Below are 16,710 nucleotides of genomic sequence, written 5' to 3' on the forward strand. Positions count from 1 at the left end.
CCCACAGCCTGCTTCACCCTCTCCGGGGGCCTGACTTCCTCGGATTGTGGGTTTGGGTCTCAGCTGGGGTCGTGCACCTGGGCAGTTCTGATGTCTTCCTGGGCCGTCCTGATCTCTTCCTGGGCCATTTCCTCCTCCCTCCAGCTGTCCTCAGCTTGGTGCCCTGCTTATCCTCGGGTTTGCCAACCCGCCACACGGGCACAGCACTGAGAATGGTAGGGGCTGGGGGTGCAGAATCCCCAGGGGTGTCCAGGCATCTGGGCCCTCACCTTGCCCCTCCTGTGGGTCCCCAGGTCTGTGTCCAGCTTGTTCTTTGAGCAAAGAGTCACTCTCCAATCATCTGACACTGCCTTGCATGCCTCACTTGGCCTTCCCGTAGAAAGAGATCTTTTTATGACAGTTACTGTTCTGAGTGGTTTAACGAGAGTTGAGGGTCAGAGAACCTCTGAGTATTAGTCACTTGATGTCATCTTGAGAAGATAAAGCAAATTTTACTGCATATAACAAGGTTAGAAAATTGTAAAATATGTCCTATTTCCCACAGTTAAGTTTAAAGTAAACCCCATACAATAAAGCTGCCAGGAAGCACCTGAAGCATGGAGAGGGTTGTTAGGGTTTTCGTGTTGTGGGACCCAGGTCTCAGATTCAGTGTTGAAGCAGTCTGGCGGGGAGAAAGAGGGTGTTAGTCCCTGGTAGGCCGGGCGGCATTGAACCTGGTCGCCCAGACGCTGCAGGAGGCCTGGCTGAGTCTCAGGGGCCCTGGGGGCTCTGACTGAGACTCACCTCACACTTTGTGGAAAATGAAAACGGGCTCCCAGATGCCTTCCAGGGTCCCCTGGACGCTTGTCCTGGTGAGGAAGGGCCAGAGTGTGCAGGGCTGGCGCCTAGTCCCCGGTGGCGCGTAGGGAGGCCGTTTGCCCGCCTGACCCCTCCTTGCTGCAGGTCCACGCCCTGCCCCAGCGTGAAGCATGGTGATGAGTGGGGCGAGCCGTCCAGGTGCCCGAGTGGGGACAGCTGTGCGCACTGCCACTCACGCACAGAGCAGCAGTTCCACCCCGAGGTACGGGCGCCCGATGGGGACTCGAGGTCTTCTCACGGGGTGGATGCCTTGGCCACTTGGGCACTGCTGGGTGGCGGGCACTGAGCCAGGTGCATCTTTCAGGAAATGCCAAGTGGCCAAGCTGACCTGGAGGGTGGCTTTGAGGACAGGCGCCACAGGAGTGGCCTGGGCCCACGTGGTTCCTGGGCTGACGGGCCCCACACAGGCGGGGTGTCCGGGCCGCTGGGAGGGTTGGGGGGTGGGAGGCGCGCCGTCGCCATCCGTCTTCGGGAGGCCCCGCCGCGGTGTGGTTCTTCGAGCTCTGCGTCTTGCCTGGCTTGGCTCCGAGCCTCCCGCGGACGCAGGCCTGCAGCCTGGTGCTCTGCGTGCTGTGTCGCCCTTGTCTCCTAGATCTACAAGTCGACCAAGTGCAACGACATGCGCCAGACCGGGCACTGCCCCCGGGGTCCTTTCTGCGCCTTCGCACACGTGGACAGTACGTGCCCCCTTTGCCGGGAGCGGGCGGGGGCTTCGCCTCGGGCGAGGGTGGCTGGGAGGGTCGGGGCCTCTGGGCCTCCTGGGGCCCAGCCTAGCCCCGCCTCTGGGTGCCCCAGGGTCCTGAGTGCAGTCACTGTGACCAGATGAGCCGGTACAAAGCATCTGAAGGGGAAACAGCCTCGGGTTCGGGAGGTGCACAGATGTAGCCCTTCCTCACTGCCCCCGGGAGCTTCCTCCTAAAGCTGTGAGCGTGGGTTCCTGCTCTTACGAGCATGTTACGAATTCTGATTTTACTTTTTTTTTTTTTCTATTTTAATGGTGAGGGTGGTTTTTCCTGTTGAAATTCTCCATGACTTTGGAGTCCCTTGCGGGTCAGCTCATACCTGTCAGAGGCTAGTACACACTCGCCCACCCCCCCCCCCAGCTTGGGGTCCCTTAACCAGAGTCTCAGCCAGGAGCCACTCAAAGCCCCCTTTCTCAGCAGAGAGCCTCGGGATGGCCAATGACTGGAGCTGCCGAGACCTTGCCCTCGCCAGTGTCCCCACGACCCCCAGCGGGCAGCCTGGACATGTAAGTGGGGGCATCCAAGGAAGATGCCCGCCGCTGTTTGGTTTGAATCCAGTGTCAGGCACTCAGATGGGTGTGGTCTCTGTGTGATGCGGTTGGAGGCAGCCTGCCTACAGGCTTGGTGGCGTAGAAGCGTCTAGAAGAGTCCTGGCCGAGTCTCTCGTTTTGTCAGACACGCACGTGTCAGTCATGTGTGAGGTGCAGTCTCTGCCTGAGGGTGAAGAAGGACCCCCGTCGGGCAGGTGAGGCTGTGCTGGCGGCTCCCGTGAGGAGCACAGCTGACAGCCTGGGACTCGGTGTCTGAGGTGCAGGCGTGTCTCAGGGTCACCGTCTTGGGGTAGTGAGTGTCACAGGAGTTCTTCCTCTTCTCCGTCTGTGACTTCGACAAAGCCATCTGCAGGCGCTGCCTCCGCATCTGCCTGCAGGTGGAGCTGAGTCCTCTCAGCGGGGCAGGGAGTTGGGCTGCCCTCCTGGGCGATGCCCGTGCTGTGCCCGGCTCTGGCTCTCAGCTCCACTGCTGCCGTAGGCAGGGCTGCACTTGGATGCACCCCCCTCCCAGCTCCTCAGTTACCCTGAGGTGGGACTCCAGTGCAGCTCCTTCAGGGTGAACAGCGGTGGTCCAGCCACCATTTCTGGTTGAGCTTATGTGAGCTAGAACTCGGGAGGGCCTGAGCCTGAAATCTCCAGAACTGGAAATTGAGGGAGAAGTTAAGATCCTCCAAGGAGTTGTTACAGAATCCCTTGTGCTACTCACCACAACAGGTCGTAAGTCAAAAGACTGAGTTGTTGGGGCAAAGAATAGCAACTTTATTCAGAAAGCTGGGAGACCAAGAAAACGATAGACTAGTGTCTCAAAGAGCCCAGTTAGAAATCAGGCTGCTTCCACACTAAAACGGGAGTGGGACTGTGGTTGGTGGGGCTAGCCTGTATATTTCAGACTATAGGCAACATTCTTTTAGTGATTAATTTGTAGCAAAAGCAATACAATACAAATGTTAAAGTGAAAGAGATCCAATATGGAGTCAGATTTGTTCTTCTGTGTTACAAAGTGTCCAATAAAAGATCAGAGCAAAGTGATTCAGAGTGAAACATCCAGCCTTCCCCTGGGCTGGAGCAGGATCTGGAAACTGGCTTTTCCTTCTGCCCCACGTTTTCAGCAAATGCTCAAATAGACTTTGAGAGTCCAGGAAACATGCGGGATCTGAGGTGCTGGGGTCAGTTGGGCCCACGCCTCTCGGCGTGAGGTTAGGGACGATTGGTTTGGTCAAGACCCTAAGGGAATACGTCGGTTGGGGTATTTGGAGACCCTCAGACCTCAACATGGGTCTTGCTGTCCCAAATGAGCCATTTTCATTTAAGGTGATGGTGAGGGGATTTGCTTGGTGACTTGGTAGACTGGAGCTAAGATTGAGCTCCCAATGCAGGGGGCCTGGGTTTGATCCACCTGGTCAGGGAAGTTGATCCCGTGTGCTGCAACTAAGACCCAGCACAGCCAAATAAATAAATATGAAAAAATAAATAAGCCAAGTGGGGGCTTGGACTAGAGGTCAGCTTCCTTTCCCTGTTGCCCAGGATCTCATCGCCTTTGACAGCCGAGCTGAGCGTGAGTGAAGTGCTCTGTGCCCAGAGGCGCACTGCTCTCCCCACCCTCCTCCCGCCCCGTTCCAGCGCGTCCATGCACAGCTCAGCGCCTGCTCAATGTGATGGGAGTTCCTAGCGTTGCGGAGCATGAGCCCCTCTACCCCTGTCCCCGGCACAGGGAAGAGGCAGAGGGGCCTGGATGGGGCAGAGCCCTGGGACTTGATGAGGAAGCCAAGCGGAGCTGTTTCAGGATGGCCTGCCTCCTTCTCAGTGTAGCTTCTCCTTAGAGCGAGGGTCTTGGGTTCCGGGTCAGGGCCTTGGAGCCATCGCCCAAACTGGGGTTGCGGGGTCACTTGTGGAATTCTAGGAAACCAGAGATACCCAGATGGCCTCAGAGTTGAGCCATCGGGTAGGAGGAAGGGGCCCTGATCAGGGCCAGCGTGAGCATCTCTTCTCCACCCTCCATGGGTCCTTCTGCAAATCCAGAAACCAAACAGGACGGGGTGACTGGAGCCGTCACAGGCTCACTTATCATACGATTAGACACAGGAATCAGAATACCTCTCAGGCCTGCGGGGTGTTCCACGGCAGCTTTGTGCCGACGTTTGCCCTGAGAGAGGCACTGATGCTGCAGGCTAAGCCATCCTCGTGCAGGTGCCCCCGAAGGTGGTTCGTGAGAGTCAGGAGCTCCACACACAGGCAAGGGGGGAAACAGTTCCCTCTACCCTTTTAGGGTTAGTGTCTGGGGTCCCGCAAATTAAATTGACCAAAGCCAGCTTAGCTGGACAAAAGATTTATTATTTATTCATTGGGATGCCAGACCTGAGGACTTATCTACCGTTTTAACAGAGAGTGATGAATTGTGGAGAAGCGACTAGAGCTAGGGGTTTCTGCTTTCAGGTAGCTGAATTACGGGATGGTAAAGATTTGGGGGAAATAGTGGAAGAGGAGGGTTATGTAGAGAGTTTGTGGTGAGGTTCAGCTTCCTGAAGCCCCAAGTGATCTGAGTTCTCTGGGGTGAAGCTCTTCCCCTTCTCTTGAGAGGCCTTGTGTCCAGGCCGGAAGGAGAGGACAGAGAATCACCTTCCAGGAAACCATCCTTCTTTACCTCAGGGGTTGACTTTCCAAGACTCTCCACTCTAGAGTGCAGCCCTGCCTGGGACACTTTATTTGATGCTGTGGGTTCAGGGACCTCTCACCTGCCTCCACACGGACCAGCCAAGAGCTCAGAGATCCATGTCAGGCGCGGGAAATGGAGCCCAGGAGAGCTGATGCAGAAGCAGCAACTTGAAAGCCTTTTCTGTTCCCTGGACTTCAGTGCTTGGCCTTTCCTGCCTTCCTGGTGGAGCTGAGGTCTCTCTGTGTGGTTCTGATCAACTGCTTCTCCTTCCAACAGCAAGTGCATTTTCTGTTGCAGGCAAAGCGGAGAGAGTCACCTGCCGGCGGCAGCCAGAAGGCCAGTGAGCAGGACGGCAAGCAGGTACTTCGTGCTGTCTGCGACCGACCTCTGCCTGTGCTGGGACTCTGCATGCAGCCGGTCACACTCACCTCCGCCTCACACCGTGACCGGGCTGACGTCCACTTGTGAGACAGCACCTTTCTCACGGTCTCCATAGAGCTGTCTGTTCCATGTGTCCTTTGTCTTCATGTTTTGAAAAATGTGCTGTACCTTAGAAACAACAGAACCAAAGCCTCTTAAAGTTTCCTCCCACCTTGGGAAAAGAAGAGGAGCCCTTTGTGGTCTTCTGTATGGGTGACGGCCCCACAGACCGAGGCTTAAACTGCAGGCCTTGGTTCCATCCGGAGCCCAAAGTTGCAGACGGGGGGTCAGCGGCGTCGGTTCCTCCCGGGGCCACCCTCTGCCATCTGCCAGTGGGCGCCGTCTTCCCTCTGGATCTGTGTCTGTCTCCAGTCGTCCTTTTGCCATCAGGACATGAGTCCTGTTGATCAGGACCTGCCCTGACAACCTCGTCTTAACTTGATTCCCTCGGTGAAGACCCGACTCCCAGTCAGGTCCCGCCCAGAGGTGCGAGGGGTCAGGACCCCCATGTCAGTTCCAGCCGAGCCCGCGACAGTGTCCGTTGGTGAGCCTGGCTCCCTCTTGGGTCACAACCTGGGCTCGTTCTCACCTCTGCAGGAGCTATGAGGCTACATGGAGGCTTCCCCCCAAGTCGGACCCTTTCTCTCTCTCTTCTGTGCCACCCAGCTTCCCGTGTGCTCATTTAACTGAGTTGTTTGAGAAACAGGGATTTTTTTCAGACATGGGATGCATGTTTTTCTGCCACCATGGAAAGGCGGAGGGAGGTTCACCAGCTTTGCAAGGCCGGGGCCTGGCCGGCAGACAGCAAGCACACACCCTCTGCTCGATTGTCACTTGTCTCTGCTCGGAGCTTTCTTTTAAATCCCCAAGTGGACAGGGTCTCGCTGTTTCTTTTCTGCTGGTTTTCTTGGTGCCCCATGGGTGCTTCCCGGGGGACTTTTCAGAGGGAGATAATCAGGACATTTTGCCATTAGGAAATTCTGAAGCCATCTCTGAAGTCAGCAGGATGATTGAAAGTAAAAATACAACCCAGTTACTTTGTGACTTTTTAAAAAGATACTGAAATTGAGACATTGCTCATTAAGAATCTGAAACATGAAATGTTAATAGTAGCGTAGCCAACAGGGCACCTGGCTGTGGTCTCAGGGCTGTGGAGGAAGGGCCTGGAAAGGAGTGCGGTGCATGGCGGGGCACCCCGAGAGGGCTGGGTAGTTCCTGATGTGATGAGTGAGCTGTATCCCCTCAGGCGCTGTGAGCAGGCTGGCCAAGTTCATCTACCAGCCAGTGCTCACCTACACCCAGGGACCCCCTCCGTCCTGTCCCAAAGCCAGGCTCCAGGGACAGTGAACAGGGGTTGGGGGGCCGTATCGGAAAGCCATCTAAGAGGGCCCCTGGGGCCCTGAGCTTTCCATTTGTTTGAAGGGTCTGCTGGAATGTCCAGGGGACGCCATGGCTGTGAGGCTGGCCTCCTGGCTCTTGCGGGCAATTGGTGCTCAGAGCTGCTTTGGGGACCCCTTCCTGCATGTGGGTGCCGTCCGCTCCTCCCCAGGACCTCCGTCTCCTCCTGCAGCCACAGAACCCTGAGTCCCTGGGCCCTGACAGCAAAGCCCAGACAACATACGGTCTCGCTTTGCTACAGCCTCTGACCCCTGGTTTCCTGGTGACCTTGGAAAGCCCCGAGGCCTGACTTCATGACTCAGTTCATTTTTATCGCTGCCTTTACTGTGCGCAGTGCCCTCCACGTTCCTGGCTGTTTATCCAAGATTGTGCCAGTTCTCTTCCTTTTAATCTATCAAATAAAGATAATGCGAATTGCCCCAATCTTTTATTTTTGTTGTTGGATAATGAGATTACAAGGTTATTTCATCGACATCATCAGAAGCGTTGCTGGCTGTCTGCTCGTGCCCTGGTGGCTTCTTCCTTTCTGCTCTGCATCGTCATTATCGTGATTCTTTCTATTGTCACTAGTAAGAATGACACTCTCTGGATGCACTTGTTTCCATCCCTGGGTGGTAACAGCTTACGATTCTGCGGTGACGGTTTCTAACTTAACCAGACATTTAAAGCCCCTCCCTCTAGAATATCTGGAAAAGTAGTTGGCTCTCTGGTCTGCTTTGGGGAGTGAAGCGACCTGGCCTGTCCGTTGTGACTCTGTCATTTCTCTGTCCCCCACTGTCCTCTGTCACTGCACGGCCGTGGTCACGTTGCTGTCCCCGAGCCCAGTGCTGGCTCATCCTGTTGTGTCTTTATACAGAGCCACCTTGCGGTGTTGGCAGTGGGTCACCCCCTCGCTCCCAGCGTGAGTTCCAGCCTCGCGTCCAGCCTGGCGTCCAGCACCGGCTCAGGCGGCTCCTCGCCCACCGCTCTGCCCGCCCTCTCGGCCCGCACCCACCCGCTCGACCCTTCCAGCAGCGCCAGTGAGGGCATCCCAGGTAAGCCCGGGGCTCTGCTGCCTCTCTGCACTAGCCTTGACACCTTCCTGTGCACAGGTGTGTGCACACGCTCCTTTGTAGAAGCGCGTTTCCGGTGGTCACCTGCCACTCGGGCCGTGCTGCCCCAGGAGAGCGCCTACCTTGCTGGGCGCCACGGGCGGGCCAGAGCGGCAGCACCACTGAGAACCTGAGGCTTCAGAGAAATGACGGGTCCTCTAGGTCAGACGGTGACCAGGGTGGGGAGTGGGAGGCTTTCCCAAGGCACAGGCACCGCTGCCAGCTGTGGAGGCATCCCTGGCGGCTGGGTATTCTTGTGGGTTTGTAAACTAATCACCCACGTAATCGGACGCGGGGGTTCGGTTAGGGGTGGTGGTCAGGGCACAGAGCCCTGGCCGGGACTGTGGTGAAAGCCCAGGGAAGAGGAGCTGGTGCGTGAGATGGCGTCTGCCAGGTCACGCCGGTCCCCTGGTCCCCGTCTGGGCAGTGGGTACCTTGCTGTTGTGGGAAGTCACAGAATGTTCAGAGCTGCTCTCTGGCCCCGGGAGGAGGGCCCTGGCTGGCCTTTCCGCTGTTGGCACCCAGGACCTGGAGTGCACAGTGCCCTCCCCCCGCCCCCGGCCGCTGCAGGGCTGACAGGTGCTGGCTACCCTGCTTCCCCCGGGGTCCGTTCAGGCTGCACCTCTGCGATGCAGTCACTGCCTGATAGCTCAAACAAGCCGGCGCTCCTTGCAGACCTCCCCCTTCATGGACTCCGCGGAGCTCTTTCAGGGCCACTGGGCAGGTTCCTCTCCCTTGCCTTCCACCTCACACAAACAGGTGGAACCCTGCAGAGTTCACTGCCAGGTGGCTGGCAAACGGTGGGACCCGGGAGGGAGGGACACTGGGCTGTGGGTAGCTGAGGGCAGGGTCACTGCCTGTTGACCCACGGACGCTGGGTTGAGCGTTTTACTTGAGCCGCTGCGGGTGGGCAGAGTAGGAGCAGCCGGCCAGCGACAGGGCTTGTGGAGATCCCACTTTAACCCACCAGAGCAGCCCTCGCCGCGGTGGTTTTCGCACACCTTGGGCCCGGGGTCCCAGCACACCGCCTCGCAGCGCCGGAAGAGTCAGGTGCTGGTGCGAAGAGGTGGAGTGCCCCGCCGAAGGCCCGTGCTCTGGGCAGTGGGACGCGGTGCTCCGAGGACGCGGAGCCGCGAGGCCAGCACCACTCCGCAAGCACCAGTCCGCAAGCCCCTGTCCGCGGTGCGCCGGCCAGTCGCGGCGGGGCGGGGCCAGGGACCAGGGCCAGGGGCGGGGTACCCTGGGGGCGGGGCCAGGGACCAGTGGGGGCTGGGTAGCCGGGCGGGGGTACCCAGGGGGCGGGGCAGGGTGTGGTGGGGCGTGCGTCACCGGGGCGGGACGTTTCGGGGGCGGGGCGATCTAAAGCTTGCGTCACCGGGGGCGGGGCATTCCGTGCCGGGGCAGGGCGATCAGGTTTGCGTCACCAGGGGCGGGGCCGGCGCGGGCGCGCGGGCGCGCGGGCGGGCGGGCGGGCGGGGAGCCGGCCGCGTTTGAATCGGCGGCGGCGGCGGCAGCGGTACCAACGCGGGGCACGGGAATGGTGAGTCAGCATCGTCAGCCCCGCGCCGGTAGGGTGCGGGCCGTCATTCTCCGGAGCTGCGGATGGGGCGGTGTGCCAACTCTCCCCGCTAGATGCACCCCCCATCCCCTCCCCGCAGGCGGCCAACTCCCGTCTCCCTAAGCAGGCCAGGTGACCCCTCAGGTGCGGTGCATCCGCTTCTTCTCTCGCCGCCCCGGCCGCCCCCTCCCCTCCCAGTGGCCCTCGTAGCAGTCTGCGGCACCGGCGCCCCGACCAGGTGTGACAGCCAAGGGTCCGTGCCAGGATCTTACGGGTTGCGGAATGAGGTCAAAACAAATCTCCCGTCTTTAGGACCCTGCTCTGCGGGGCGCTCGGGTCTTTCCTGCGTGGGTGCCATCCCCCGGGTTCTCCAGGGAAACCTGCATCGCCTAGCGGGGGTGGGTCTCCCGCTCCCAGGGTCTCTGCCTTGTCCCGCTGCGAACTGCCGCTGCACTATGGGGAACTCAGACCAGCAATGAGCCGCTTTGTCGGGTGCGTGTCCATCTAGCGATTAGCGGAAGGACAGCCCGCCAGGGGCATCCTGGCCCGCCCCAGGGGGTGACGGGTCAGGGTTCCCCATTCTGGTCTCTAATTCCTTGCGCTGTAAGTTGTCCCCGTGTGTCGCCCGGTCCTGGGGACCTGGGCATCCCTCAGATGTGCTGTGTCACGTTGGGAATTGAGCTTTACCAGGGCTGTTACTCAGCAGTTTTCAGCTAATTGCTCACTAATGTCTGGGCAGTTCCTGGCACTTTGACACAGCGGGTTAGAGGTCAGGTGACTCAGTCACGTAGATTCTGAGTGTTAAAAGTGATTTCTTTTGAGGGAACATCTCAGAACCTGGATCTGATCTCAGGGAGAAGCGGGGTGTGTAGTAGAAGGCAAGAAGCAGCGCTGATTGCTTTGGGGGCCAGGACACCTCTCAGGGGCGCCTGCCACCACCCCACACAGGCTGTGGCTTGTCAGGTGAGAGTTGGTCCCGGTTGTGCCCGGCTGCACCTGAGGGGGCAGGGCAACAGCAAGGTCCTTCTGTGCTGAGTCACAGGTTGGGGGTGGGGGAGTGGGATGAAGTAAATGCTTTCAAGGTGAAGGCTCCTGCGCCCAGTTTATTTTCATCCATCCATCCGCTCCTTCCTTTTACATGCCTGTTAGTCAAAAAAACGTTTATGAAACTCTGCCAGCTTTGAAGCCAATCTGATTCCCCCCACTGCAGGGTGAAGGGCTAAGTCCACGTTGTTGGGTTCAGCTGACTGGTGTGTCCCAGGCAGTGGACGTGCCTGGCGGTTTGGGAGCCTGGGGAGGTGATGCGGGGCAAGTATGCAATGGGCGGGTCACCCTGCTTATGCACAGTAGGTGAGTCTGCACGTCAGCCTGCAGTGGTCTGGGTCTGAGATGGACCACACAGTCCAGGTGACTTGAAGGGATCTAGCAGGGGAAGATTCTGAGAAGGGTTTTGGAGGCTGGGCAGGAGTTTTCTCAGAACTGCTGGGGCTGATGGGAGCTGTGTGCGAAGCTGCTGCCCACGGCAGTGCCGCAGTGTGGAGGCAGAGAGGAGCCCTCGCTGGAGTGGGTGAGGGTGAGAGAGGGTCCTGCTGGGAAGTGTGGACCAGTCACTGGGCGGTGGGGGGGGGTGTGTCTTTTCTAGGAGGCAGGCCTTGGGACGTGGAGGGGTTGGCATCCCTGAAAGTCTCCTCCTGGGACAGAAGAGGTCAGGGTTGGGCAGCGTGCAGAGATGGGGGCCCTAAGAGGGTGGGGGAGAGGAGCTGAGGGCCGTGCTGGGCTCCTGCTCAGCACGTGGGTGCTGGTGCAGCAGCCTGAGGGAGGCACCCGCACGCACAGTTTGCTAAGGGGCTGGGGCTGCTGTGGGTCCTCCCTTGCTGGCAGGCGGTGATGCAGCCATGCTGGAGGACAGCTGGTGTCTGCAGGTCAGCACCACAGAGGTCACTGGTGTCCAGGTCTGACAGCCACAGGAGGGGCTGCGGGGCTGCCAAGGAGGACGGGAAGGCTGGGAGGTGGCCCCAGGCAGAGGAGGGGAGAGGGATAGGTGGAGGGTGGCGGTGGGGGCGTTTAGGAGCACCACTCAGGGCTGGAGAGCAAGGTTGGGGCGACAGTTTGAAGAATGAGACGGCAACTGGGGATCGCAAGAAGTGGGGGTCAGCCAACTCGGGGTGGATTTGGCTGAGGGTCTGCGGGGCCTGCGATTCATGTCTTAGGAAGGGTGGGAGCCAGAGGTGGCCTCTTTTGCAGAGTTGACCACGGCAGGAGGGGTCCTGAGAGGCCTGGAGCCCTCAGCTCACAGGAGGTGCTGTTGGACACAGAGAACAGCCTGGCAAGGATGGGTGGTCCCAGTTATTGTGGGTTAAATTAAAGGCCTGCCTCAGCCCTGCACTCTCTGCCCCTGACCCTGGGAACGTGACCTTATTTAGAAACAAGTCTTTGCAGGAAATTCCCTGGTGGTCCAGCGGTTAGGACTCCTCTCTTTCACTGCCCAGGATCAACCCCTGTTCAGGAACTAAGGTCCTGCAAGCCGTGAAGTGCAGCCTGCCCCTCACCAAAAAATGAAAAATAAAAGTCTTTACAGGTGTAATTAAGGTAAAAATGAGGTCATTAGGATGGGCCCTAATATGATATAACGTGTCCTTAGAAGAAGGAGATTTGGACACAGAATAAAGGAGAGGGAAGACCACGTGAGGACAGAGGCATTGGGGGGCCGGAGCATCCACAGGCTGAGGGCCACTGAGGATTGCCCGCTGGGAAGGCAGGAGGGCGGGCCCCTGGAGCCTGGCAGAAGCGCAGCCCTCTGCCGCTTGTAGACCGCCACCCAGGAATTCTGCCACTTGGCACCGGGCACCTGGGAGCGGAGGTGGGAGGCTGACCCAGAACAGGCAGGCCTGACGAGGGTCCCATGGTCCACTCCGGGCTGGAGGCTGGGGCCTCGGTGTGTCCGGCCAGGCATCAGGGGCACTGTGGGGCCCTGTGGCCAGCAGGGGGCATAGGACCGGGCCGTGCCAGAGAGGCCCCAGCCTTCTGGAGGGCGTGCTCTGGAGCGGACCCCAGCGGGAGGTGGGGACAGAAGGGATCTGGGGTGGCAGCGCTGTCATGTGCTGGGCCCTCAGCATCACCACGTCTCCCCAAACCTGGCTGTGGCTGTGCTGGGTGGCTGCTCAGGCCCTGGGTCTGTCCCTGGAGCTCCTGCTCCCTCGGACCCTGGTCCCCAGGCCACACCTTCCCCAAGTCGCCCCCATGGGGCCACGGGAACTCGGGGCGTTGGGGGACCCAACCTTGGCCATCCCGAGACAGCATCCCAGTCGGTGCCAGGGCCCCAGGAGGGCGTGTCAGGTGGGGACAGTGGGGGGTGGTCAGCACCAAGAGGGCCACGGCCCTTTCCCCTGTCCCTTTGACGGGCCTGGGGGGGTGCACGGGGGTCCCCAGCAGAACAGGAGGGAAACAGCCCTGCCCACTTGCGGGACCTGGTTTGGGCCCTGGGGTGGAGGTCAGTGCAGGTCCCCCCTCATTGTCCGTGAGCCCCTTTCTCCCCATGGACGTCACTCTCCTCAGATTTTCTGTACTAGGCAGGCATGTGATCTGGTCAGATTTTACCAAACGATCAGAAGCTGAGTCGGCGAGATGAGGGCAGTGTTGCCATGGCTATAGGAAGGGCGGACCCCTAGCCCAGGCAGGTCCCGCCGCCACAGGAGCCTGGATCCCCCTTCGGTGACACTGGGTCTGTCCCGCAGGATCCACCCTAGACCTTCACCTTGGTGACATCAGCCTCGTGTCCCCGGATAAGGACCTGGAGGAGCACGACGGCCGTGACCTGGGACCCACAGGTAGTGCCTAAGCCCACACCTTCCAGGGCCGCCCCCTGTGCCTCTGGGGTGGGAGGGGTCCTGTCTGCCTCCCTGCACCCCCCCACCCCAAAGCCCCTGCAGAGTCAGGGGCAGGCCTTTGTGGCCATTCCGAGGGGATGGGTAACCACCACATTGGTATGAAGACAAATAGGTTCACGGTTCACGTCAGATACTGAATCGTTTTTTTCAGTGTAAAAGTTCATCTTTTTTTTTTTAATTTCTCTGATCTTAAACCACTTATGGGGCCTAAAACGTCTTGGGACCACTGTGCCTGTGGACAGGTCACCCAGGTGGGCCTAGAGAGCATCTGAGGGGTGAGACATGTGGCCTTCTCCCCTGGGTAGGAGTCCCCTAGCTCGGGCAGTGCTGGGTGATTCCCGGGCAGAGGGTCTCCTGTCGTGTCTGGTCCCTGGGACTGCAGCAACTGCCTCCCACTAACCCGACGTCACACCCCCAACTCTGTGCAGGTCAGAGGTTGCTGGGGGGCTCGGCCCCTGTGGCCATCCCAGGCTGCCTGCCACGCTCCCCATCCCTGCACTCCTCCTCATCCCTGTCCGTCTCCCCGCTCGGCTCCTTCTCCCAGTCCCTGCCGGGCCCACTCATCTCCTCGGCCATGACACCCCCCCAGCAGCCGCCACCCCTCAAGTCGGAGCCCAGAGCGCTGGGCCCTTCAGTCTCATCCTACAACTCCTTTGGTGAGTGGCCTCGAGGGGCCCCAGGGTTGGGGGGGAGCCACAGTGCGGTCCATCATGTCCTGTTGCAGCTGCTTGGCTGCACGTGCCCTGGGAAGGGGGCCTGGGGTTCGTACCTGCACCTCTGGGGGGTTCAGCGTGCCTGGGACCCTATGCCGCCCTAGGACGCCACTGTGGTGGGACCCGCCTCGCAGACTGCCAGGCGCAGGAAGTCAGCAGAGGCCAAGCACAGAAGCAGATGGAGTTGCAGAAAGCATCTGCAAATGGAAACTTGTGATTTGTTTTTAAAGAAACAATATTTTTATTTTTATTATTTTTTTAAAGAAACCATGTTTTTAAATACTTGTTTTACTCTCTAATGTCACATACATCAATAGATGTCACTCACATAATCAGAAACCCTGTGGGGTCCTCCAGGTCCTAAGTGTGGACAGGGTTCTGGGACCAGGGTCTGAGCTCCGCGGCCCCCACGACGCAGCTCTTCGGGCGAGTGATGGCTCAGGCATCCTTGTTGGGGGGCAGGGCTGGGGTCCCCAGAGCTGGCTGGGGGGATGCCCAAGAGGCCCAAGCTCGAGCAGGCTCCTCCACACACTCAGGCTTGAACGGCGTCCCTGGCAGCATCTGGGACTTCGTCTCCGGCAGCTTCTCTCCCAGCCCGTCCCCCATCCTGAACGCCGGCCCCGCGGCCTCCTCGGGCGTGAATCCCAGCAGCGCCGAGCTGGCCCGGGTCCGGCGGCAGCTGGACGAGGCCAAGAGGAAGATCCGGCAGTGGGAGGAGTCCTGGCAGCAGGTGAAGCAGGTGAGCTGGGGGGGCCACGGTGCCGGGGGGCGGGGCAGGGGCGGGGCCCATGGGCGGGCGGGGCGGGGCGTGGCGGGGCGGAGCAGGGCGTGGGGCGGGGCGCCGGCTCCGCCAGGTCACCGCAGCTCCTGGGGTTCAGGCCTGCGACGCATGGCAGCGGGAGGCCAAGGAGGCCAAGGAGCGGGCGCTCGCAGCCGACAGTGCCCGGCAGCTGGCGCTGCAGAAGAAGGAGGAGGTGGAGGCGCAATTCCGACGGCTGCAGGAGGAGCTGGAAGGCCAGGGCTTGGCCTCCGTGCTCCCCGGGCTGAGCGGCTGCGGCGACATAGGTGCCATCCCCCTGCCCAAGCTGCACTCCCTGCAGAGTCAGCTGCGCCTGGATTTGGAGGCCGTGGACGGGGTGAGTCCAGGCTCGTCCTCAAGGAACCAGCGGGCTGAACACCGAGGTGGGGTGGGGGGCCGGGCACAGCTTCCGTCCACTCCCCACTCGCCTTCTCTCAGCCGCTGTGCCCCCCTGGACAGGGGCCAAGTCGCCCACATCTTTGGGTCACCCTCTAGGATCCTTGGTCACCCCCCTGCTGTAGTGCTGAACCCGCTGCCCTTGGCTCAGCAGGAAGACCCTTCCACACCAGGCATTTTGTTAGAGCCCAGGGCGTCTGGCGGCTCCCCAGCCCTGCCTGTTATGCACACCACCTCCCTGGCCCGGCCCGCACACACCTCATCTCCAAGGGGCCTGCACACGGGCTTTGGCTTTTTCTTGCCGGAGGCTGTTCGGGAGCTGGGGTCCATCCTGCCCAGGCCCCTCCACCGGCCGCCTGCCCGGCTCTCCTCCCCTCGCCCTGTGGTGGCGCAGGCCCTGGGGCCCAGCCCCACCCCGGAGGCTTGTGGTGGATCCTCCTTCCTGGCTCCTGGGTGGCCGCGGGAGGGCAGCCTGCCCCTGCCTGATGGTGCTTCACATCTGGCCCACAGGTGATCTTCCAGCTGCGGGCGAAGCAGTGCGTGATGTGCGGGGAGCGGGCGGGCGCCGTTCTGCGGCCCTGCCAGCACCGTGTGCTCTGCGAGCCCTGTGCGGGCAGCGCCCCCGAGTGCGCCTACTGCACAGGCCAGCCCCTGCCCTGGTGACGGCTGCCTCGTGCGCTTCCTGGTGCCACCGACGTTGGGACCCCAGCCCCGCGCGGCCCACCCACGGCCTCAGACTCTTCGTCGCAGACCCTGACACCCCACGGGGCGTAAAGGCAGGGTGACCCCTCGGGGTCTGTGGTCCTGACACCACTGTGACTGGATCCTGGGAGCTCAAGTCCCGAGAAGCACTTTGTAGACGGAAGAGTTTAGGCAGAGGTTCCAAGTTGCTCTGAGCTGCTTTGAGGTTCGTGTTTTTAATATGCGATAATATGAAGCTTTACATGTGTACTGTGAACAGAGCACTTCCTCTCGGTCTCTCTTAGCCCGTAGCACGGTAACCATGTTAGTTCCTATCTGAGATTAGTACTTACGAAGTGAGCATTTATCTAGTAGAGATATCTAGGATTTTTAGTTTTCAAATTAAGTGCAAACCAATAGTATTTATAGCAGAGTGATTATTGAGAGACGTATACATGTAGATGAAATTTTATGAAGGGAACTCACTTCCTGAACGTGTGCACAGTAACTGCAGCGTCAGTGACAGCCCTGCCGCAGGCCCCCGCTCAAGTGCCTATGCCTCGGAGAGCTGGGGATGGCGCATTCCTCGTCTCTGGACCTGGCCAGCGTTCAAGTCAGCAGGGCAATGGGACGGCAGGGAGAGCCCTCCATGCTCCTCCTCCCCCAAGCTCGCTGGTGGGCTTCCCGGCTGTAGCCACGCCCAGTCGCCCAACCACGTGGGAGACACTGTTGCCAGGTCTGTTTGTCCAGGTGTTGTGGTCATGTGACCACAGGTGGGGGGGACCTGGCCACTGTGAGGGCTGTGCAGGGCCAGGGTGACAGCAGGGCTTCTGGGAACAGGTCGGATCTCAGTGGCGGCTTCGGTCTCTCCTGTCTGCGTTGGGTCACTTTTCTGAGGAATCCGGGAGGAAGTAAAAGCAGTCTGTAGTTGGCCGAGACCTTACTCACAGGCATAGATAGGG

The 16,710-nt window shown here is 60.0% G+C and overlaps 1 protein-coding gene across 4 annotated transcripts in view; it reads left to right on the forward strand.

The window, feature by feature from the left end:
- The window catches only part of UNKL (unk like zinc finger), a 29,505-nt gene extending 13,737 nt beyond the window's left edge, over nucleotides 1-15,768 (forward strand). The window contains exons 6-15 of one of the 4 annotated variants that reach the window (XM_068969479.1): nucleotides 943-1,060; nucleotides 1,451-1,535; nucleotides 2,022-2,107; nucleotides 5,103-5,165; nucleotides 7,480-7,657; nucleotides 13,007-13,099; nucleotides 13,588-13,815; nucleotides 14,409-14,611; nucleotides 14,751-15,008; nucleotides 15,578-15,768. In XM_068969479.1, the coding sequence (XP_068825580.1) occupies nucleotides 943-1,060; nucleotides 1,451-1,535; nucleotides 2,022-2,107; nucleotides 5,103-5,165; nucleotides 7,480-7,657; nucleotides 13,007-13,099; nucleotides 13,588-13,815; nucleotides 14,409-14,611; nucleotides 14,751-15,008; nucleotides 15,578-15,730 (1,465 nt within the window). In that variant the 3' untranslated portion in view covers nucleotides 15,731-15,768. Of the gene's footprint in view, nucleotides 1-942; nucleotides 1,061-1,450; nucleotides 1,536-2,021; nucleotides 2,108-5,102; nucleotides 5,166-7,479; nucleotides 7,658-13,006; nucleotides 13,100-13,587; nucleotides 13,816-14,408; nucleotides 14,612-14,750; nucleotides 15,009-15,572 lie in introns of those variants that run through there. The other 3 variants (XM_068969480.1, XM_068969481.1, XM_068969483.1) reach the window with 3 other exon arrangements.
- The last annotated feature ends 942 nt before the right edge of the window (nucleotides 15,769-16,710 follow it).

This window comes from Capricornis sumatraensis, chromosome 3 (genome assembly GCF_032405125.1).
Source record: "Capricornis sumatraensis isolate serow.1 chromosome 3, serow.2, whole genome shotgun sequence".
Classification (NCBI taxonomy): domain Eukaryota; kingdom Metazoa; phylum Chordata; class Mammalia; order Artiodactyla; family Bovidae; genus Capricornis; species Capricornis sumatraensis.